Genomic DNA, 24,000 nt, shown 5'->3' on the forward strand with positions numbered 1-24,000 from the left:
CGGCAGAGGAGAAGAGACTACCGGGCCATAAACCCATGAAGGACCGGTTAACTCTAGCCTTGTGTGCCAATGCCAGCAGTGACTGTAAGGTCAAGCTACTGCTGGTGTACCACTCAGAAAACCCACGTGCTTTCAAGAGTCAAAGAATCTTGAAAGAAAAACTGCAAGTGTGTGGCGCGCTAAGGCTAGGGTTACGCAGCATTTCTTTACAGAATGGGTTAATCTGTGCTTTGGTCCAGCAGTCAAAAAATATTTGGCCGAGAAAAGCCTGCCTATGAAATGTCTCCTGGTCCTCGACAATGCCCCTGGTTACCCTCCTGGTCTCGAAGAGGACATTCTTGATGAGTACAGGTTCATCAAGGTCTTTTATCTCCCGCCCAACACCACGCCACTCCTCCAGCCCAGGGACCAACAAGTAATTTCCAACTTTAAAAAACTGTACACGAAGCATTTGTTCAAGAAATGCTTCGATGTCACAGACAACACCAATCTTACCCTTCGTGAATTTTGGAAGGAACATTTCAATATCGTCCATTGCTTAAAAGTTATTGACGATGCATGACGGTGTCACACGAAGAACTCATAATTCAGCATGGAAGAAAAAGTTCACAATCATGAGACATATTCAATTCATATATTTCCACCTAAAAAGACGTCCTATAAGGAAAAATAACCTTGTCCCATATAAGTCAAGTATCTAGATGTTCGTTTATGCCAACTAGAAGCAAGAAAATTCGCTCAGAATTGCGTTAAATACGGCGAAACAAACTCGTGTTCACCATCAGCTGATTTGAAACCAAAACATAGCCGCTCCGCGGAATACTAGCTTAAATTTGCCGTAGTATTTTATAATACAATAATATGAGAATATATGCAATATTAAAGGATACAGTGAAGCAATGTTTAACTTTTTAAAGGGTTTATGGAAAAGATGCATAATTAATGAAATATCACCATACCTTTTTCGGAACAGTGGCGGACAAGAACGAACATGAAAAAACATCCACTGACAACATGGAGGATAGTTACAAAAGCTGCCATAATTTATGTGTACAAAAATAAAATACCCTATATACGTAATATATTTTCATACACATTTTAAACATAAGAGCATGAGCATTTATAAAATCGACACATCAATCGCTAAATTTGTATTCTTTTTAACTATATTTTCGGAAGAGCAGCAAGAAGCTGCTTACAAGAATGAACATGAAAAAACATCGTATTTGATCATGTAAAGGGCAGTTTCAAAAACTGCCTTAGTATCATATTTCTGCGCAGAATTAAAAATACTCTATGCGTAATGCATTTGCATACACATTTTAAACATAAAAGCATGAAAATTTATAAAATTGACACATTGATCGCTAAATTTACACTTTTTTTAACTATATTTTCGGAAGAGCGGCAGAAGGCGACTTACAAGAACGAACATGAAAAACATCATATGTGATACGTGAAGGGCACTTTCAAAAGCTGCCTTTGTATCATATTTCTGTGCAGAAATAAAAAATATCTATATGTAATACATTTTCATACACATTTTGAACATAAAAGCAGGAACATTTATAAATCAACACATCCATAGCTAAATTTGCACTCATTTAACTCGATATTTTCGGCATAGAACAGCGTCAGAGGCATATATTTTGCTCTAATACCTATGTAATAATTCTCAATACAATTTTTTAATATCATTTGCATAACCTTTATGGGCTGAACAGTATTTCTACAGATGTATGTACTCATTAGACATAACTGCGCTAGCGGTGCTGTTGACCGAAAATTGTGCCGTAAAAATACCTTAAAATGCCTTATTTTTTTCATGAATATTTTTTACGACAGCCGTAAAACCGATTCGCCGTTGAGCGATTGCGCCGTTAACCGCGGGCCCCCTGTATCCACAAATTCCTGGTTTTTTTTTCATAAATTTCGTCATAAAATGCACGTTTTGTAATAACACTATTATAAAAACCAGGTTTAAAAATTTTTAGTGGTTTTTCTTGAGTTTTAATTAACAAAAGAGGTTTTAAGCCTTTTTATGGGGGTTCCAACTATTCACGGGTTCTAACTATTCAGGGGGCGGGGTCTGGTACTCATCCCCACAAATGTGGGGGGGGGTCCACTGAATAGGGTCTTTTTATATATAGTTCAGCGTCAATTACTTACTTGTCGCGATGCTAGATTAATATAGTATTAATCAATCAATCAGCACTTATTACCCTCACTCCATCAGGGGTCAAGCCTTGAAGAAGGAGCTTTTGCCCTTCTTAGGAAGGATGCCATAGAGCGAGCTCCTCCTTCTCCCGGGTTTTACTCATGCGTGTTTCTGGTTCTAAAGGCCTCAGGCGCCTGGTGCCCCGTCATAGATCTTTTGGTCCTGAACAAGTTTATTCTAAAGTCCAAGTTTCAATTGGAGATGGTTCAGGTCGTTCTTTCATCCGTCAGGAAGGGGGACTGGATGATTTCCATTTGATCTGCAGGATGCTTATCTGGAAAGCCCCATCCATCTGAAGAGCAGACCTTACCTTTGTTTTTTCACGGACTCGGGAGTTTTCCAGTTCAAGTCCCTTTGTTTCAGCCTCACCACTGCTCCTCGGGTCTTTCCTTGGGTGATGGCTCCTGTTTTGGGCATTCTGTATCAATTAGGAGTAAGGATGCTTCAGTATCTGGACGTTGGGCTAGTCCAAGCCAACTCTCCATGTGACAGAATTAAAGCTAAGTAAAAAAAAACAAGCAAACTCAACACAGTTATGTTAATCATACAAGCTAACAAAATTTCTCACACTCACACTTTTCCCCTTTACGTTACTTTTAACCTGCAGGACAATTGGTTCAACGAAATACCAAACACAAAACACAAATATGTACTCACCTCCAGCTCCAGATACTCAGGGCCAGACTGTGCTGTCCGCTGGATATAGGCTAGCCGAGACACAACCACCACCATTAATCACACCACAAACCAACCAACCAAGAACCACAACCCCACAACAACTTACAACCCGACAAATCACTGAGCACCTTACTCCTCATGACTTTCGTAACAGACTGTCTCTGACATGCTACACAACAGAGTGCCACAACAGACACGCTCACGACCGCCATTCGACCACTCCCTTTATCCTTCCACCAATCTCTCTCTCTCTCCCTCTCTCTCTCTCTCTCTCTCTCTCTCTCTCTCTCTCTCTCTCTCTCTCTCTCTCTCTCTCACACACACAACTCTTGGAGATGTTGTCAGATATAAACTACTATCATTACTCCTTCATATTACCTCCCCCATTACAACGTCTCTGGTAGGTGTCAGACTAAGCTGCTTTTGGGAGGAATGGAGCTGCTTGGGTTTGGAGCCATGGTTAATCAAGGTGCTAAGAGGTTACTCCCCTTTCAAACAGAGGCCTCCTTTATCCAAGTCTCCCATGTTTTGCTAGCATACTTGGCAGACTCGGAAAAGTTTTTGGCTCTTTCTCTAGAGATAGAATCCCTTCTTTGCAAGAGAGCAGTGGAGATTTTAAAGAATATCAAATCTGAAGGGTTTTTACAACCGACTTTTCTGGTCCCCAAGTCTTCAGTGTTGATGGAAACCAGTACTGGATGTCAGCACCCTCAATCATTTTGTTTTAAAATCGAAGTTTCATATGGAAACGAATTGCTCCGTCATGTCGCCTCTACACCAAGGGGATTGGAAGTATTTGAAATTTGTCTTTCAGGGCAAAGTGTTCCAGTTCTTAGCCAAATGCTTCAGCAAGTCCATGGCTTCACAGGATTCATTTAGATTCTTGCCCTACTAGGAAAATGGCTTCATCTTCTGAGCAAGAATTTGTGTCTACTTGGACAACAGGCCTCTCTAATCTCCATTGAAGGAAAAATTTGTGAAGAACTTAAAAATGAGGCTTCGCTTGACAAGAAAATTAGGAATTTTAATCAATGACAAGAAATCTCAGGTGACTCCTATACAGAAAATTCTCTATTTAGGGATGACTCTAAACTCTCAAGCTTTTCGGGCTTCTCTGTCTCCCCAAAGAGTGGCCTCCTGTCTTCAAACAATCATAATTTTTTGTCTCGCCAATCTTGCTCAGCTGTGCAATGGATGAGCCTTTTAGGAGCCGTAGCCCCTGTGGAACAATCCATGGGCTTGGGCAGATTGTATACCTGAAACTGCTGCAATTTTTTATAAAGGCAAACTCGATTATCTCAGACATGGAGGCTGCGTATGAAAAATCCTGTGCGTTGGGACTTTTATCCTTGGCTGGCATGGTGTTGGGAGAGGAAGCATAGGTGTTTTCTGTCCCTTTTATATTCCCTTCCTTGTGATAGGTGCTGAATTTTTATGGGAATCCTGGGGGTACATGGTACCTGGAGGATCCACCAGTTTTCTTTACAGTGTAGGTATCAGTAGTGTGATTTTTTATCTGGTCTCTGCTCAGGGCAAGGGTATCTGTTTTTAACTTTGCAATCCACAAAGTTTCCCACTTATTTAGGAGTGACTCTGTGCTATGCAGCCACAGACTCTACAGGACAAGTGGAGCACCGACCAGAGGCAGGACCTATCTGCAGTGCTTCCTTGCCAGGTAGGGGTGAGCACCTCAGTGGCTTGGTTGATATTGTGTTGGCGTGCCACCTCGTTGGCCGCGAGTTCGATTCTCAAGCATTCCATTGAGGAGTGAGAGATGTGTATTTCTGGTGGTAGAAGTTCACTCTTGACGTGGTTTGGAAGTTACGTAAAGCTGTTGGTCCTGTTGCTGAATAACCACTGGTTCTATGCAACGTAAAAACACCATACAAACAAACAAAATACAAGCACGGTCTAAATGTCGATAACTTCTGGTTCAAAACCATTATCAGTTTTCAATGTTTTGGAGTAGAGTATGTCCATAGATCCCACCTCCCCTCAATGTGGTATCAGCTATGTAATTACAGTGGTTCCCCTGTAATCGGGGGGGGATGCGTACCAGACCCCCCCCCCCCCCCCCCCCCCCCCTGTGAATGTTAGAACCCGCAAATAGTTGGAACCCTGTAAAAATGCTTAAAACCTCCTATTTTGTTAGTTACAACTCAAGAAAAAATTACTAAAAATTTTTATACCTGGATTTTTAAATAGTTTTATCACAAAAAGTGCATTTCATGATGAAATTGATAAAATAAAACAAAAAAACTGGAATTTGTGGGTATTTCTTGTAGAAAAATACCGTAAATAGGCGAAATTTCCACGAATAATGCGGGGAAATGTTCCCAAGAGAAATCCGCGAATGTGAGTCCACGAATCCGGAGAACATGAATACTGGGGGTCCACTGTACTTGGTAAGTTTTTTTATATAAAAATTACATTTTTATAATAAAATAAAGTTTTGTAAGTATAAACTTACCAAGTAATTACATGATCAGAGCCTTCCCTCCTCCCATTGCTTGGGCATAAAGGGCACAAATGAATTGAAGCTCTCGGCTTAGTTGTTCCTCCTGGTACCATGTAAGGGGGCAGGCTGGTTACCTACACTTAAACAGTTAATTAGCCCTGCCACAAAGTTCAAATTTTTAAACTGCTGTAGGTAGAAACTTTTAGCTATGTAACTACTGGCTAAATATATATAAGAATTTATTTTATTATAAAAACATCATATTTGCAGTACCAGTAAGTAGCTAAAAGTGCCTTTATTATATTTTATTAGGTTAATTATATTTTAAAACTGTTGTCATTATCAGTTAGTATTATTAAGGTAGCATATGTAAAATACATATTTGTGTGTTGTGTTATGACATACATACTAAAATTGGCCAAAGGATATTTTATAATTCCTTTCATGCCCTATTCAGGTTTTTACAAGCCGGACATTATTTTTTATTATTATCAGTAATATCTGGCAAACATTTGAACAGGTTTCTTTAGCAACTGGTGGTAGAAAGTCACTCAACTATCACGTCATCTTTAAAGTTGTCAACAAAAGAAGTCTTTCAGAATTAAAGACATTTTTGCAGTCGTCACGGCGTGGTGTTCAAAAGGATGCACCTGCAACTGTTTTCCAGGTACTGTATGCAATGGTTAATCTAGTTAAAATAGGAAATGAATAAGATTATTGTTGAAAGTTAATATTGTTTTACGTATTTTAATTTGATTTTTAGACTGCTTAGAGTATTATAGGTAGTATATTATGTATTTTTTTTGGCATGTAGGAAAATGAAGTTATAAAAGTACAATTTAATTTTAAATACAAACCCATAATTTTAGATGTGCTTAGTATATTGCTGGGCTTAGCAGCTTCTTGGGACAAAAACAGCAACAACCCTTGCCAGGCTAGGTGCCCATTTCCCTCCGTGTTGTCCAAACTTACTGTATAGGTAGACACTCGCTGATTTATGTAGTTTGGTTCTCTCTTATTCAGCACTGATTTAAGATTTTCTGGGACATTGCACAGTGTTTTGGTTGTTCTAGATCTGTTCATTTTGTGGTGTGTCACTCTTGTAAACACATGCAAGAGATCAATGCAATTTTTCCATATAATCACTCAATCAATGTAAGTTTTGCAGCTTTTGTTTTGGGCATAATTTATTGTTGGTTGCATCACATTTAAACTATAAAATCACGATGTGTGTTTAGGCATGGCAGGGGCAGGGGTCATATCCAGATTCCATTATAAAAGGTGAGGCTATTAATCATCAACACAGGCCATTGTTTGCACATCAAAGTAATTATTGATATAGGCTTTTAATGTACAGTAGAACCACAGACCTCGGTGCTAATCCATTCCAGAAGTATTGAGATATGATTCAGTGGAAATGGGAATTTATTTTTTTCCATAAGAAATAACAGAAAATGGATTAGGTATTCCATTCTTGACCACTACTAATTACCCTAACCTTGCCTTTTTATACAAAACATTACACCTAAATTACAACTAGATAAGTTCAGAGTTAAATAACATTGTGTTAGTCATCCTTAATTAATGTAAGTTTTGCTGCTTTTATTTAAGGCTTAATTGATAGTTGGTTGCATCACATTTAAATTGCAAAATCACACACACAGACACACACACAGTGTGTAGGAGTGGCAGGGACAAGGGTCATATCCAGATGCCATTATAAAAGGTGAGGCTGTTAGCCATCAACACGTTAGGCCATGGTTTGCGCAACAGAACGTAACAGCTATTTCTGGGATTGACCCGTGTCGCCCAGTGAAATGTACCTATAGCACTCATTTTTAGGTATAAATAAAGGCTAAATATACCAGAGAAAAAAAGCCATATGGAATGCTAGAGTTATTACCTCTGGATCGATCACCCTCATAGGGTGTCGTTATAGCAACAGGGGCAAGTTGAAGCCACTATCACAGATACTTTACCCAATATCTTTCTCCTCTCTCAAAATCCCCTGCCATAGAGGTGCCGTTACAATGACCACCTTCCGTTCATCACCGCTACCTCTGCCAAGAAATGTCATTCCTTCATAGCACTCGCTACGCGAACAGCTTGATTTTTCACTGAGAGCCTTTAAGTTATTTTGGATTAATTCTTGTGATTAATATGTCTTCTGATCGTCAAGAAGCATCTTCATTTAAGTTGAGTATAATTTTATTGACTGAACGCAGTTAGACAATGGTTTGTCCTTGTTTAAGAGTTGTTAGTTGAAATGTTTACATGTTACGTATGTAGAAGGAACCCTCATCCAGGGAACCAGCATGTTTACATTAGTACTGCGTTTCTCAGTCTGATCAAATATAATTTTTACTTTTTATTTTTACGATGATTATCTTAAATTCACCATTATTGCACATCACAGTAAGCGCTACTGTTGTCATGAAATTTTACCTTTTCGCTCCTGTTGGGTATCGATAGGCTTATGTATTACGGTTCAACTTTTACATTTTTGGCCTTATTAGAGGGTTTCCCTCGTTACATCGTCCTTCATGAGCGATTTGGTTCCCTCACGGAAGTGTGGTTTTATTTCATTTAATGCGTGAGTAGTGTGTTGGAAGCGAACTAGGCTAGCTAGCCTAGCACTTCGCCAGTTTTTATTTTGGAGGTAAAGGAAAGCCCTCTTCCATCCGATATGCTCATGCAAGTTGTGTATGTGGTAAATTTTTGTATTATCTTGTTTTAATATTATATTGGTGTACTAATTTTTTATGATGAGATTAGTTTGGAAGTCCCATACGATTTACCAACCCTAGCCTACCTGACCAGATCGATGTGATTTTGGAGGGTAGGCTAGGTGGTTGAGAGTGCTAATCACTACCCATAGTTGGTACTAGTCCTGGCTACCTGACCAGACCAATATTTGGTTTTGGAGGGTGTTCCATCACTAGAGAGTTCCTCTCTGTTTACGTAAATGTAGGTGCTAGACCTGTCCAACCTGACCAGGTCAATACGTTCGATTTTGGAGTGTTAGGTTAGGCTCTAGAGTGTCCTCTTTTGTAACGTACTAGTATGCGCTGTCCTAGCCTACCTGACCAGATCGGTGTATCCGATTGTGGAAGGTTAGGGTAGGCTCGCAGATGGGCTTGCTCCCTTTTTTGGCGGTGCTTCCAATACTGCTTTATCAATAAAATTTTGTAGTATAGCCTTGGCCGTTTCCTCCTTTAGGGTGTCATTTGGTATGCTGCCTTCTATCCCTTTAGTTGTAGGTTACTTCACAGCTTCTCGAAGGATGGTAATCACCTGACCGGTTGCTGTTGCCATGCGATTACTAGTCTTCCTTTCTCCTCTGAGCTTTTCCCTTCCGTTCCGGACTCGTTCCAGCGGTACTTAGTTGGCTCGCTGACCCAGTAATCCTACCAATGAACAGCAGCTGGACCGTCTAGTACCATTTCGGGGGATTAGTCAGAGGAGATTAAGGATTAGTAGATTACGTAATCTCTGTTGATATATCTACGAGCCTCTGTTTATTCTGGTGAGGTATGGTCTACCATCACTTCCGCCAGTATTTTATACGCCGGAGCACTACATACCACTGTTTCCGCCGCTCAGTATTCCGTATTCTCTGTAGTTATCACTGTTCCCCACTCCGCTGGAAGCGGACTAGGCTTAGGCAATGCGTTTCCAATTGACTTGGAATTGCTATCCTACTCTGGTATGATCAGTTTCAGACCTAGGTTTTACCTGGTTTCCCTGTTCTGTTCGTATCAGGCCAACTCCGCCGGTCATAACTATTGCGATAATGAGATTATGGATTCCGGAGCAGTCGGAATCAGAGCTTTTACCTTATGTAAAATTATAATAGTTGATGTTTACCTTTAGTGAGTTTTAGTAGAACTAGCCTAAATGTAAACATACTGCCGGATTTAACTCCGGCGGAATTATTTAAAGATATTCATGTATCAATTCTAACTTACAGATGGTACGCTGTCAGGAGTTAGGATGCACAGCCGTCCTCCAACAACTGTGTGGTCATGAGGTCTGTCGATCTCATGCTGGTTGTGCTGTCCAGATTGAGAACCTTTAGGTATGGCACCTGGACGGCTGTGAAGTTTGCTACTCATTGTTTGAGTATGTGACTGATGAGTCGGTAGGTATCATTCCCATCTTGGTAATGTTCTCTATTTTTGTACGACATAACCTTACATTTATATATTTGAAAATAGGACACGTTCTGCCACTAGAGGATCTGATTTCGTCCTCTCTTACAGACTCCTCTGGCGCTCAAAACCTCCTCGTTGACGACCCTAAGGACCTGGGTTGGAGGTTTTGGCAGGAATGTCGCTGCCAGATGCCCCTACGTACTGTCGGAGGAGCTTTGTTCAATACTGTATCCAAACGCAAGGACTTCTTCGGCAGTGGATAGGGTAGTGGCGGCCCCTATCATTGCAAAGATTCGGTTGGAGGCCCAGGCCCCTCCGGAAGACCAAGACATCTTGCGCGAGGAGGTGGCGGCCATCAATATCCATCTTGAACCAATGACCGTCGACGCGCAGGAAGAAGGTAGGGAAGTGAGTGAGGCAGGTAGCTGTAGTTCTAGATCTGTAAAAAAGAAATCTTTTTCATTCTGTCCTACTCCGTCTTCTTCCTCTTCTTTCCAGGGCTTCTCAAAGTCCAGGAACCTAGAGGACAGGTATAGTCCTGTGATCCCCAAGGTAAAAGCCTTTGAAGAAGAAGACTCTGCCTAGGACTAACAGTCCTATTCCAGGGAGTTCCGCCAGGTTGTCAATGGCTCCTACACCTATGACTTCCTCAGCTAAAGCTACTCCCTCGCGTAAGGGGTCGAGAGCTAAGGTATCTAAAGCCAGATCTACGGAGTCCGGCTTTGATCCTGATGCCTTCGCTAATCTTTTTATGGAGAAGATGGGCAGTATGGTGGACTCAAGGTTACAGTCAATGTCTTCTCAGCTCACTTCGAGCTTGGAGACATCGGGTCAGTCCATCCTGTCTCTGGCTCAGAGGCTACAGGTCCAGGAGAGCTTGCTAGCCGGACTTACGCAGTCCGGAGGCACATAGCAGTCCTTCATTGTGCCGGACACCTCTAAACTTCCGCCTTTTGAGAACAGCAACCCATGGCGGTTGGCTCTACATGCCCCCTTTTCGGATGGCATGCCGACAATTGAAGGCTGTGGAACCCGTCCCGTGGAAGACTACGAGTTCTTCCTAGCGGACCTCCAATTTCCCTTCCCAGGCTTCGCTCGGTTAGCTGAGGAAGCATTAGTCAGGGTAGACAGGGTCCCAAAGGAAACAGTAATTTATCCTAGGGACCAGGCACAGTCGGCATGGGTCCGCACCCTTTCAGAATGGGAGTGCGTCAACACTAGACTGACGCTGCACAAGGGCTGCTACACCATGTTCGTGGTGAGGGATAACATCCCAACCCCTTGCACATCTAAGATTGCAGAGTTAACTCTGCGGGCTGGAATGGAAGAGAAACCAATGCCTCAGCTTCGAGAGACAGAACCTACCTCTCTGCTCTTTCCCGGAGATCTGGAGTGCTGGGTGGGTGCTCCAGAAACGTTCACAGTGGGCAAACTTGATCCGGAGTGTGCTTCCACTCAATTTAGTGAGAAATTACCCAGAATCCTGGAGGCCATGGTAAAGGCAGAGTTTGAAGCCAGGTGCAGACCTGAGTAGGTTGATCAACTCTGTTACTACATCGGAGTTGACGGCGTCTGTCTACTCTGAGGAACCCCTATTCCGGATTCTTACAAAGTCACTCTTACAGACCTTTCAGAGTGATCTTTATGACTTTGTGGTTGCTAGGCGGAACTGCAGGAAGCATGTCCTTGCCAATGCTTCCATTAGACATGAGCCTAATAAGCTCATCAAAGCAGCAATCTGGGGTCCTAACCTTTTTCCTGAAGACGTAGTTAATAGCATCATCAGTAAGGCTGCTAGGGCTAATCAGAACCTTCGTGTCCGCTGGGGTGTTCCTTCAAAAAGGAAGTTTTATGAGACCTCCGGACAGCAGCCAAAAGGTAGGAAGAGGGTCAGGAAGTATCAGTCTTTCCAGGCTCCTCAGACACAGACGGTGATTCAGGCAGTCCCCGTCTCCCAAATTGGTCAACCTTCGACCTCTAAGGCACAAACACAGCAACAATTGGTGTTGCTTCAGAGTTAACCAACTCAACAGTCCTCGAGTTCAGCTGCTTTCGTGACGTCCCCAGCCTTCAACGCTTCGTTTGAAACACAAGGGGCGTTTCGAGGCTATGACCGAAATGCAAGAGGAAGCAGAGCAAGAGGTGCTTACTGGTACAGACCTGGCTCCAGAACTCCCTCCAGAGGCAGAGGTTCCAGAGGAGGCAGAGGAATTAAGACCTCATCCAATCTATGAGCCTTTCCAGGTAGGCGGGAGATTGTACCTCTTCCGGGACCATTGGACCTTCAGTCCTTGGGCCCACAGTATTGTATCAAAAGGCCTGGGGTGGAGATGGATAAAAGGGCCTCCTCCACCAGTCAGATTCCACCAAATTCCAACGACAGACCTCCTAGACTATGCCAAAGACCTTCTTCAAGAGAGGGCAATAGAGTCAGACACCTGAAATTTCAGGGACGTTTGTTCACCGTGCCAAAGAAGGACACGGACAAACGAAGAGTGATTCTAGACTTGTCCCGTCTCAACTCATACATTCAATGTGACAATTTCCGCATGCTAACCATCTCGCAGGTGCGGACCTTACTTCCCTGTGGGGTCGTCACCACCTCTATCGATCTTACAGACGCTTATTATCACGTCCCGATAGCGAGAAACTTTTCTCCCTACCTAGGCTTCAAACTAGGAAGACAGGCTTACTTGTTCAGAGTCATTCCATTCGGGCTCAATATAGCTCCCAGAATATTCACCAAACTAGGAGAAACAGTAGTTCAGGAACTAAGAGCTCAGGGGGTTACTCTAGTAGCCTACCTAGACGACTGACTGGCTCATTTGGGCACTCAACGACAAAGAATGTCGCAGTGCAACAGCCAAAGTAATAAAATTTCTAGAGTATCTGGGATTCCAGATAAACAAGAAAAAGTCCCGTCTCATTCCGGCGTCTCGCTTTCAATGGTTAGGAATTCAATGAGATCTAACCGCAAACAAACTATCTCTTCCACCAACCAAGTGCAAAGAGATAGCGAAAGCTACAAGACAATTTCTCAAGAACAGACGGGCGTCTCGTCGTACCCAAGAAAGAGTACTAGGTTCTCTTCAGTTTGCTTCAATAACAGACCTTTTATTGAAAGCCAGACTGAAGGACATCAATCGGGTATGGCAGAGAAGTGCCAACAGCAGACTCAGAGACAAAATCTCCTTGATTCCGCTGATACTAAGGAAAAGACTTCGTCCATGGACGACAGTCAAGAGTCTTTCCAAGTCAGTACCACTCCAATTTCCCCCGCCGTCTCTAGTAGTCCGCACGGACACCTCTCTGAGGGGATGGGGGTGCTATTCTCAGTACAAGAAGGTTCAAGGAACATGGTTGGCAGTATTCCGCCAATTCCATATCAACATCTTAGAAGCAATGGCCATTTTCATGACCCTGAAACAGCTAGCTCCAGCCAGGAATATTCATATCAGACTAGTCCTGGACAGTGCAGTGATAGTTCACTGCCTAAACAGAGGAGGCTCCAAGTCGAGCCACATAAATCATGTGATGATAGCAATCTTCTCGCTGGCAATGAGACATCATTGGCACCTGTCAGCTACTCACCTGCCAGGAGTACGGAATGTCATTGCGGATTCACTGTCCAGGACAACTCTGCTGGAATCAGAGTGGTCCTTAGACACAAAGTCATTCAATTGGATTTGCCTACAAATACCGGGCCTTCAGGTAGACTTGTTCGCCATGGAGTCCAACCACAAACTTCCATGTTATGTGGCTCCCAATTTGGATCCCCTGGCTCACGCCACAGATGCGTTGTCCATAGACTGGAACTATTGGCAGAAGATTGACCTATTTCCGCCAATAAACCTTTTGATGAAAGTTATACACAAACTCAGATCTTTCAAATGGCGGATAGCTCTGGTAGCACCTAACTGGCCAAAGAGCAATTGGTTTCCTCTTTTACTAGAGTTGAAACTCCATCCCAAAGGGATCCCCAACCCAAAACTGACTCAAATAGTACAAACTCGGACTGTGTCAGCTTCCTCAAGAATTCTGAATGCCCTAACTTTATGGACTTCATGAAGTTTGCGGCACAGAAAGGTGCTAATATTGATCCACTAAACACACTATTCGTGGAATCAGACAAAAGAGAATCGACACTCCGGCAGTATGATTTGGCAGTTAGGAAGTTAGCCATCTTTCTAAAAGAATCAGATGTTCAGACGATGACCACGAATCTGGCAGTTTCATTTTTTAGAACTCTGTTCGAAAAAGGCCTAGCTGCTATTACCATTACTACGACTAAAAATGCCTTAAGGAAAATATTTCAGTATGGCTTTAATATTGACTTAACAGATTCATACTTTTCATCTATCCCTAGAGCATGTTCTCGTCTGAGACCAGTAAACCGGCCTCATACGGTCTCCTGGTTTTTAAATGACGTACTCAAGTTAGCTTCAGATACTAACAAGTCTTCAGGTCCTCTTTTTATTAGAGAGAATGGTGGAACCATTTCCTTGAAGGCCATCTGACAACAAATTCTTTATTTTATTAAACAAGCTAATCCGGATTCAGTTCCTCAGGTTCATGATATCCGAGCAGTGGCTACCTCAGTTAATTATTTTCATCACATGAACTTTGATGATCTCAAAAAGTATTCGGGATGGAAGTCTCCGGCAGTATTTAAACTCCACTATCTAAAGTCTCTAGAGGCCCTTAAATATTCTGCAGTGGCTGCTGGGAACATTGTCTCCCCTGATACAGCCTAATGATGTATTTTGTAATGTTATATATTGTTAATTATCATTGATTTTACCTTTAATTACCTTTTGGTACTCCTTCTCACCTACCTGCCTCGCTTGTATTCCCACCCTTTTTGCCTTTTGTCACGGACTGGATTGCTTATTAACCCACTCCTGTGCTTGTACATAATTCATTATTTCATGTATTATTATATTCATTACCTGTGCTGATTTTCCTTGTGATGGTATGAACTTGGTCATATATGGTTATATGTTATTTTCTTATATTTTGTATCCCCTAACTTGAATCATTAAAACAATGATTGTTAAGAAAAGTTTATTTTTTTCCTTCTATAAAAGTTTTGTTTTGCTCTCAGTTTACCAAGCTTGTTATGGCCAATTCTCTGTTACTATTTCACTGGGCGACACAGGTCAATCCCAGAAAAGGGATTTTGACAAAGGAAAAATCTATTTCTGGGTGAAGACCTGTGTCGCCCAGTGAACCCATCCCTCTTTTTTTCCTTTCCCCACCCATTAGCTGGCCCAAGCTTGGGTGCGTATTCAGGAATGACGTTTCTTGGCAGAGGTAGAGGTGACGAGCGGAAGGTGGTCGTTGTAACGGCACCTCTGTGGCAGGGGATTTTGAGAGAGGAGAAAGATATTGGATAAAGTATCTATGATAGTGGCTTCCACTCGCCCCAGTTGCTATAATGACACCCTATGAGGGTGATCGATCCAGAGGTAATAACTTAGCATTCCATATGGCTATTTTCTCTGGTATATTTAGCATTTATTTATACCTAGAAATGAGTGCTATAGGTACATTTCACTGGGCGACACAAGTCTTCACCCAGAAATAGATTTTTCCTTTGTCAAAATCCCTTTGTTATTACATTTTGAGAGATTGGTTTCTGGAGAATATAATTAACATGACACTATGGAGGTGTAATTCTGTTTTTGCTGCACATTTCCTTGAAGACCTCAAAATTTCATTTGAATCTACAGTACTTAGTCTGGTAGTTTTAGTAGGTACAGTCTTTTCCTGAGCCAAACATATGAGCAACCTGGTAGTTTCTTACCTTGATTTTCAAGCCTGGCCTTGGATGGTGGGGAGCACAAGCACAAAGGTATATCAGTTGTACGTGAGTATACCCCTGTATCAGTAGCTATTTAATCCCCAAAAGACGAAGAGCCACTTTTATGGCTTTTTTACTTCTGACGCAGAGCCACTTTAGTGGACTGATTTGAACCGTCCACCAATACTTTCAGAGACAGGTTTCCTACGCCAGTACTTTGCTATCTGATGACGTACGAATACTTCAGTGTCATTGACTTTATAAATGTTATTACATCACAATGACATCATCATAATCCTGTTACTTAATTGGTTAAAAGGTTTATGACATGGAAAAAAGCAAGAATTCACATGAAAACTTCAGTCTTGCCATTGGTTTTGAGTGTTCTGTGACCGGCTCTCGATAATTATTATCTTTTTCGTTATTTTTGTAATTATTACAGGTTAATATGAGATAAAGACATAATAGAATGATAATATAAGTTGTAAGTGGTAATAGGAATTACCAGTAATGGAAGAATATGTATAGTGTATAAGTAAATTCGTAGCAAAAGCTAATTTTATTTAGAATGAAAGTTGAGATATCATAGTTGGCGTCTTGGTTTCAAGTGATTTTTTGTTATTATATGCTGATGCTGGATAAAATGTAATATAGAGAAAATGGAGTATTTTTTAAAATTATTACATGCTGATGTTGGATAAAAAAGTAATATAGAGAAAATGGAGATAATATGAGCTGTAAGTTGTGTAAATGCATTGCATATCAGTGAATTAGTTGCAAAATGTTGTTACCTTATTTATTTTAGGTTGAAAGTTATGTGCTGCATGCTTTGCTTCACATCATAAGAAGAACTAAGAGTGAGTACCAACCTAAAAGGTCTTTGTTCATATGCGAACAAACCCGAGATCTTAACAATAGGATAGGATAATTTCTAGTGCCTAGCTGGATCCGGTTAAATCGCAGATGAAAGCAAGAAATCTTGTGAGATCTGGCAATGCGTCCATATATCAGGTGAAAAGTGGTCAAGGACCATGCACCCACGCCACAGTATTCAGTCTTTCCCAACCCAGGATGTCTTTTTCTTAACCACCTGGGCGAGAGTTGTGGTTGACCTCTCTCGGCCTTTACCCTGTTCATTGCCCGTTTTACCTTGTGTTTCTGTGTGTGTGTGTGCTTTTATTATGGCTTCTGCTGCTACTCCTTCTCGGCCTCAACATGTGTGCCCCGGGTACTCCGTGTTTCCCGTGTTCTTGTTTTTTGGCTTCTTCAGCGACAGATCCCCACAGAACTTGTAGTAGGTGTCATTCTAACTTCTGTGTAATAACAAATCCCTGCACAGAATGCATTGCGTGGCTTAGAGAGCAGTGGAAGTTATTTTATAGTAAGAGGGAGCATTGCAGTTTCTACTCTTCCTACGTGGGAGGGATTTTCTTCTCCTCTTCCCAATGCTTCGTCTCCTGCCACTGTCACACACTATGCTAGTGTTGTGCCCTTGTTACATTTCTTTTTTTCCATTGATTCATCATTGGAAGTATCAGGAGGCCCTCAGGCTGAATTATTATGTAATGTCACCCCCTCTTCCTCGGGAGTTAACCCTTAAACGCCAAGCGGGTATTTCTGAAAGTGTCTCCCGTATGCCGGTGGTGTTCGGGAGTTAGCGCCGAAGCGGAAATTTTTTTTTTTTTTCAAAAAATCACAGCACGCTTAGTTTTCAAGATTAAGAGTTCATTTTTGGCTCCTTTTTTTGCCATTGCCTGCAGTTTAGTATGCAACCATCAGAAATGAAAAAAATATCATTATCATATATAAATGTTGGAATATATGACAGCGCAAAAAAAATTTCATATATTGTATACAAATCACGCTGTGAGCAAAATGGTTAAAGCCAATGAGTTAATTTTTTTCGTTGTATTTTACACTAAATTGCAATGATTTTGGTATATAACAAATTGTAAAACTATCAAAGCAACACAGAGAAAATATTATCAAAATATGATGCATGATTCGTAACATGCGGACGTAAAAAAAGTTGTTTTCAAAAATTCACCATAAATTGAAATATTGTGCTAGAGACTTCCCGTTTGTCGCAAAATGGAGGTAATTGATTGAATATTACTACACTGTAAGTGTTGTAGCTTACAATTGCAGTTTTCTATCATTTTGGTCGAGTTAAAGTTGACCAAAGGTAGAATTTTTTCTATTTATCATTTTTATATGAAAATATTTCAAAACTTATAAAAGCTACAACCATGGATTGTTGTTTGTTGCATTTGACATGAAATTGTACACATTTTCATATAGTATAAGGAAAAAGTTATTTTTAAAAATTCACCATAAATCAAAATATTGTGCTAGATACTTCCAATTTGTTGTAAAATGAAGGTAAATGATTGAGTATTACTAAAATGTAAGAGTTTTACCTTACAATTGCATTTTTCGACCATTTTGGTTGAGTCAAAGTTGACCGAAGGTTGAAATTTTGACACATCGTTATATATATATGAAAATATTTCAAAACTGGTAAAGGCTAAAACCATGGATTGTTTATTGTTGTATTCTACATGAAATTGTGCACATTTTCATATATAAAACTTTATGTAACGGCTAATATAAAACGGTGCAAACAATCTGACGAAAGAATTTCTGATTTTTTCGGCAGAGTTACCGTGCGAATGTAAGGAAAAAGTTTTTTCAAAAATTCATCATAAATCGAAATATTGTGCTAGAGACTTCCAATTTGTTGCAAAATAAAGGTAAATTATTGAATATTACTAGAATGTAAGAGTTTTTAGCTTACAATTGCGTTTTTCGACCATTTTGGTCGAGTCAAAGTTGACCGAAGGTTGAAATTTTGGCACTTATCGTGATTTATTTGAAAATATTTTAAAACTAATAAAAGCTACAACCATGTGTGTTTTTTTTTTGTATTTTCTACATGAAATTGCACTCATTTTCATATATAAAACTCTATGTAACGGCTAATTTTAAAACTGCAAAAATGACGAGAATCTGACGAAACAATTTCCGAGATGTGTCGCTGATGCTTTTCAGTGCAAGAAGAAAGAAATTTGCGCATGCGTGCCTGGGTAACGCTTGTAAACAAAACAACAGCTTGATCCGTGAACTCCCAGCATCCCCCAAGGCGCGTGATTCAATATTTTTGCCAAGTAGGCCTACAACTATTTTTCCACAAATATTTAAAAAACTTTTTAGCGTCAACATATTTTACGTCAATTAAGCACCCGACAGACAATTTTCGTCGACGTAAAATATGTCCAATAGGCGTTTAAGGGTTAATTTAATTCCCAAGAAGGAGGAGGCTTTTTCATCAGTTTCTTTCAAATTCAGATTCGGAGGTGTCCAAAATGGTGGCACTCTAGGGGTTGCTTGGGCTATGGGGTCCACCCTCCTTGGAGGGTTTGCTGACACATTTTATGGATGCTTGCCTCCCCCAACCCCAGGCTGTCCAGGCTCTCCCCCTCCTCCTGCCCTCGTCTTCATTGGTAGCCGAGGTCAGCCATTTTGTATTGCTCCGCCAGTGACGATTGTTGCTTCTTCGAGTCAGAGAGAAGCTGTGGTATCAGCGCCACTAGTGACGTCATGGGGTCAGCCATTTTGTATCCCTCCACCAGTGGCGTCATCTCTGCCATCCAGTTTGTTGCTTCTCCCTTCCATGTCGTCGGCCTCTTCTCTTGCTGATCTGTCTTAGGCTTTATGTCAGGCGGTTCTTAAGAGATTGGATTCTGTTTTAGAATATAGGTTTGCTGCCATGTCGGCTGGGAGGACTTGAAGCAAGTATGTTGCGTCGCCCCTGCCTCCTGCGAAGAGATTGTGTAAGTAGCCAGTGCTGTCTTCCTCTCCTTCCTTCCCCATCTCCGCCGCGTCGGCTTATCAAGCGTTGGAAGGCTAGGGACTTTGCCCTTTCTTCGTCTGTGAGTGTTGGTGTTACTGAGAGTATTAGTGTTTCTTCCCCTTTGTGAGATGCGGTGGCTGTTTCGTCATCTGCATCAAGTCCCAAGTGTGTTGCAACCTCCCACGTTTGTGCACGTGTTGCAAATTCTTCTGCTCCTCCAACACCAGGGCCTATTCGTTGCTGTAAGGATCTCAAGGCGCCTGTCATGAGGTCAAAAGTTGTGAGCATGGAGATTGTGCAGCAGGAGTGTTTTCCTGCCCCTCCACTTGGTACTTCCTGGGGTTCGACTCGAGGGATTCTTGTTCTATTTCGAGTGTTCTAGACAATTCTCCCACACACGTACGTATGTCTGCCCCGCACGTCCACGTACGTGGCTACAAAGCGAGTCATTTATTAGGAGTGTGCGTAGTGATGTTCCTAGTGTTGTGGTTGGTTTGTCACAGGAGTTGGTGCTGGATCCAGCCCAGACAGGTTGGTTGGTGTTTCGGGCTGTTTGACTGCTGGCTCTTCTGTTGGTTTGCACGAAGAAGGCACATTGGATAAGCCTGCACATTCTTCTTGTCGTCAGTCTCCGTTGCCGGAGCAGGAGGAGGGAGACACGCAAGAGCTTTTGTATCTTCTTTACTAAATTTGTCGATCCCATTCGTGGGTTCAACAATTTGGAGAGTAGAACTCAGACTCGGTTGTCTTTCGCTCCTTCCTGCTTGGAAGCCTTGCTGGGAGCTACGCAAGGTTCCAAGTTATTGTTTCAACTTCCCTTATCGGGCCATGTCCAGTTGGTCTCACATAAGGTAAACACCTCTGTTTCAGATCAGGACTGGTTGCTTTGTTCAAGGGGCTCTGCCAGATTGCTTTCCCACCTCTCATGAGGCATAGGAAGTACTATGCTACAAACTCTGTCTACTTGATGTCACATCATCTTAATCTGGATGTCATTCGTCTGAAGGTGGGATTGACTTTGGAGCAGGTGAGGTTAGTTGCTCTGTCTTTGTCTCTGCAGGATGCCTCAGCTTTGGAGTCTACGGCAGCCTCCATGTTGCAGATGGTTTCTTGGTTGGACTTCTGGTCTATGGTCATTGCCAAGATAACTTCTGACAGGTCCCCAGAGGGGTTGGTGAGTGCTTCTTCTCTTGCCAGTTTGTTGCAGTGTGGGGGCAAAGCTATCTCATATCTTGCACACCTCGGCATAAATTTATGGGCTAATATTCTCCTGATTAGAAGAGATGCGGCTTGGTCCAGGATGGAGAGATTGGTTGACCCTGAGTCCTTGCTGGCATTAAGGAATGGGGATCTTTTGGAATCTCAATTTCTGTTCCCTTGGACTGAGCTGGATGATGCGATAGACCACCGCCGGGCTGACACGAAGGACACATTAGTGCACCAGGCTGTGTCAGTGTCAGAGTCTCGTCTTCTGAGATGTCTGTCTCCTCCTCCTCCCCCAGCCCAGCAGCAGTCACGAAGAGCATCACCTGGTAAGCCGTCAAGGAGTACGGTTTCAGCAGGGCTTCCCCATTCGTCACAGCCTAGGTCAGAGGACCAACGCCCCTTTTGCTCCTGCTCTTTTAAGTTGAGAAGGGGCCCAAGGGGCAGAGGTAAAGTGGGTCATCGGTAGGTTAGGAGCCTCTCCCTCTCCTGTGCCATGGGTGGAGGGGTGCCTGGCGGGCCAGTAGGCCAAGTGGCAGAGTTATGGGGTGGAGAAGGTAGTAGATCTCCTTCGGGTGGGGGTACCTACTGCCATTTGACTTCTCTCCCCCACTCTCAGACAAGCCTCTGCTCAGGAGGGTGTATCCCCCAGATTCTCTGAAGTTCTTGGCTCTGCGGGAGGAAGTGCAGAAGATGCTGGACACGGATGCGATAGAGGAAGTGGTGCATCCGTCTCCAGGGTTTTACAGTCACATCTTGGTGCCCAAGGCATCAGGAGGTTGGAGACCTGTAATCTACTTATCCACCTTGAATCATTTCATCAGGAAAACGAGATTCAAGATGGAGACCCCGTGTTCGGTGTTGGCAGCTGTCGATAGATTTGAAGGATGCATATATCCAGATCCCTATTCATCCGTCGTCCAGGAAGTTCCTTCGCTTCTCTCTGGGAGACAAGGTCTTCGAGTTCAAAGTCCTGTGCTTTGGGCTGACCACAGCCCCTCAGGTGTTCACAAGTGTCTTCTCTCTCGTGTCAAGTTGGGCCCATGCTCAGGGAATTCTTTTGCTGAAGTATCTCGACGATTGGTTATTTTTGGCAGGTTCCAGGGAGAAGCTGCTGCAGGACAGAGATCGTCTGCTTTGGGTTTGTCTGAAACATCGGTCAACCAAGAGAAGTCAAACCTCGTACCCAGTCAAAGGAGCTTTTACCTGGGCATGGTCATCGATACGGCGGTTTCAAGGGTTTTCCCGTCAGATCAGAGGTTGGAGAAGTTGTGAGTGGTGGCGTGCGTCTTCCTGTCGGAACCACATCAGTCAGCTCATCAGTGGTAGGTTCTTAGGGGATTTTGTATTCTCTGGAGAAGTTGGTCCCTCATGGACGACTTCATCTTCATCTCTGCAATGGAGACTGAGTGAAGGGTTCCTTTGTCTCTGGGGTGGGGGGGAAAAAAAAAAAAAAAAACCCCCCCCTCCCCCCCCCCGGGCCCCCCTATAGGGTTCCTCTGTCTCTAGCAGGAGAGAAGACCATCGTTGGTGGTTGGATGACCAAAATCTCTCGAAGGGTGTTCTCTGCATTCTTTCCCGCCGGACTTCCTTTTATTTTCAGACGCCTCCCTCGCAGGTTGGGGGCCTCATTTAGGTGGCCTCATTGCCTCAGGCATTTGGAGTTTGAAGGACAAGTAGCAGCATGTCAACGTCTTGGAGTTGAAGGAATTTCGGGAGAAAGTGGAGGGTCATCCTGTCGTTCTCATGTTGAACAGCACCACGGTGGTCGTTTATGTGAACAAGCAGGGGGGCCCTGGTTTCACGTCAACTTCATGCCTTGACCGTCGAGGTTCACCAGTGGGCAGTCAGCAATTTGGTAGAGCTCTTAGCCAGGTATATCCCAGGCAAATGGAATGTGGTCACAGAAAAGCTCAGTCGTTGGGATCAGATCCTAGTTACAGAATGTTCCCTTCATCAGGCAGTAGCAGACAAGCTCTTCCAGGTTTAGGGGAGACCCATGCTGGACCTTTTTGCGACCCAGTTCAACAGGAAACTGGAGATATTCTGTTCGGTGGTTCCAGATCATCTAGGTAAGTGGAGGCTGCATTCTAACATCCCTGGGTAACTTGGAGGTGTTGCCTTCCCTCCATTTTATTTGATCTGTCAAGTCCTGAACAGGTTGATGTGTTCGCAGATCTGCTGTCGTTGTTGTTGGAGGTTCCGAGGGAAATTCCCCCTTGGAGGCATCTCCTGTGTGCCACATGTAGTAAGGTTCCACCAGACAGTAGAATCCCTGTCTCTTCATGGTTGGAGGCTATCAAGTGTCTCCTCCGAGCGAGAGGCTTCTCTCAGAGGACAGCTTCAAGGCAGATGTGCCTTGTCTTTCCTCTTACGGGAAGTCAGCCTTTTGTCCAAATGCTGGTGGGACCATCTTCATAGCACAACATATGTTCAAGCTTCAAGGATTTAAGATTTGCTGAGTCACGTGTCCAAGTCTTCACGCCCGCAAGTGCTGCATTACCGCAAGATAACATTGAGTAATTTTGAAAGCCTGCATCGGTATTAATCTGATTTTTGCCAGCTCTCCCCTTGTGAGACATAAAAGAGGGCCACATGGGGCCCTGTTCCTTTGCCTTTCAACTGTCGTGTAAATAAATGTAATGTAGATTAATCAGCAGGTTTTCAATGGTGACCTTATTATAGAGTAACATATTTCAATCAATCCTTTGTTATGTTAAGTTATTCTGCATTTTTTCCCTAAAATATTTCCCTTTACATATTTGGGTCTTTAAGGCCAGGCTCATACGTAAATATATATATATATATATATTTTCCCTATATATATATATATATATATATAGATATAAGATATTATTATATATTATTATATGATATATATTTATATAATATTATACATATTAAATAAAATATTTATTTACATATTTGGGTATTTAACCAGGATATACGAAATAATATTTATATATATATATATATATATTATATATATATATATATATATATCATATATATATATATATTATTATATATAATATATATTATATATATAATAATATATATATATATAAGATTTCCTCTATAAATAAATATTATATTATATATATTATATATATATATATATATATATCTTTATATATATATATATATATATATATATAGATATAATAGATATATATATATATATATATTATATATATATATATATATATATATATTTATTATATGAACTGATCTGTATAGAAAATGCATGTGTGAGAGAGACATAACGGAAAATCTACTAAATGTGTTGTGCGTAGGTATGTGTGATCAGAGAGTAACGATCAGATAGATATCGCTGATTCATCGAATGCCCATATGATTGTTGGTGGCGTGGCGTGGGTGATTCAAATGAGTGCCATACATCGAAGACCCTATTGGTTCCTTTCAATTATAAGAGGCCAATCAGCTTAGACCTGTGACCCAAACAAGTTCAGTTTGAAAAGTTAAGAGTCAGTAGGGAATTAGTGGTCGACGGGTCAGGGCGTGGCTCAAAGACAGTGGTCGGCGCGTGTCGCCTTAGAGTACCTTCCGACTATATAATAATCAAATAATTAGTAGCATAATATTAGCAGCAGGGCCCTGTGTAACTATTAA

The 24,000-nt window shown here is 42.0% G+C and overlaps 1 protein-coding gene across 2 annotated transcripts in view; it reads left to right on the forward strand.

Annotated features, from left to right (window-relative positions):
• LOC135221697 (protein argonaute-3-like) overlaps positions 1-24,000 on the forward strand; it is a 699,537-nt gene that overhangs the window by 84,360 nt on the left and 591,177 nt on the right. For both annotated transcript variants that reach the window (XM_064259435.1, XM_064259437.1), the window contains one exon: positions 5,875-6,021. In XM_064259435.1, coding sequence (XP_064115505.1) covers positions 5,875-6,021 — 147 coding nt within the window. The remainder of the gene's footprint in view (positions 1-5,874; positions 6,022-24,000) is intronic.

This window comes from Macrobrachium nipponense, chromosome 3 (assembly GCF_015104395.2).
Source record: "Macrobrachium nipponense isolate FS-2020 chromosome 3, ASM1510439v2, whole genome shotgun sequence".
Lineage (NCBI taxonomy): Eukaryota > Metazoa > Arthropoda > Malacostraca > Decapoda > Palaemonidae > Macrobrachium > Macrobrachium nipponense.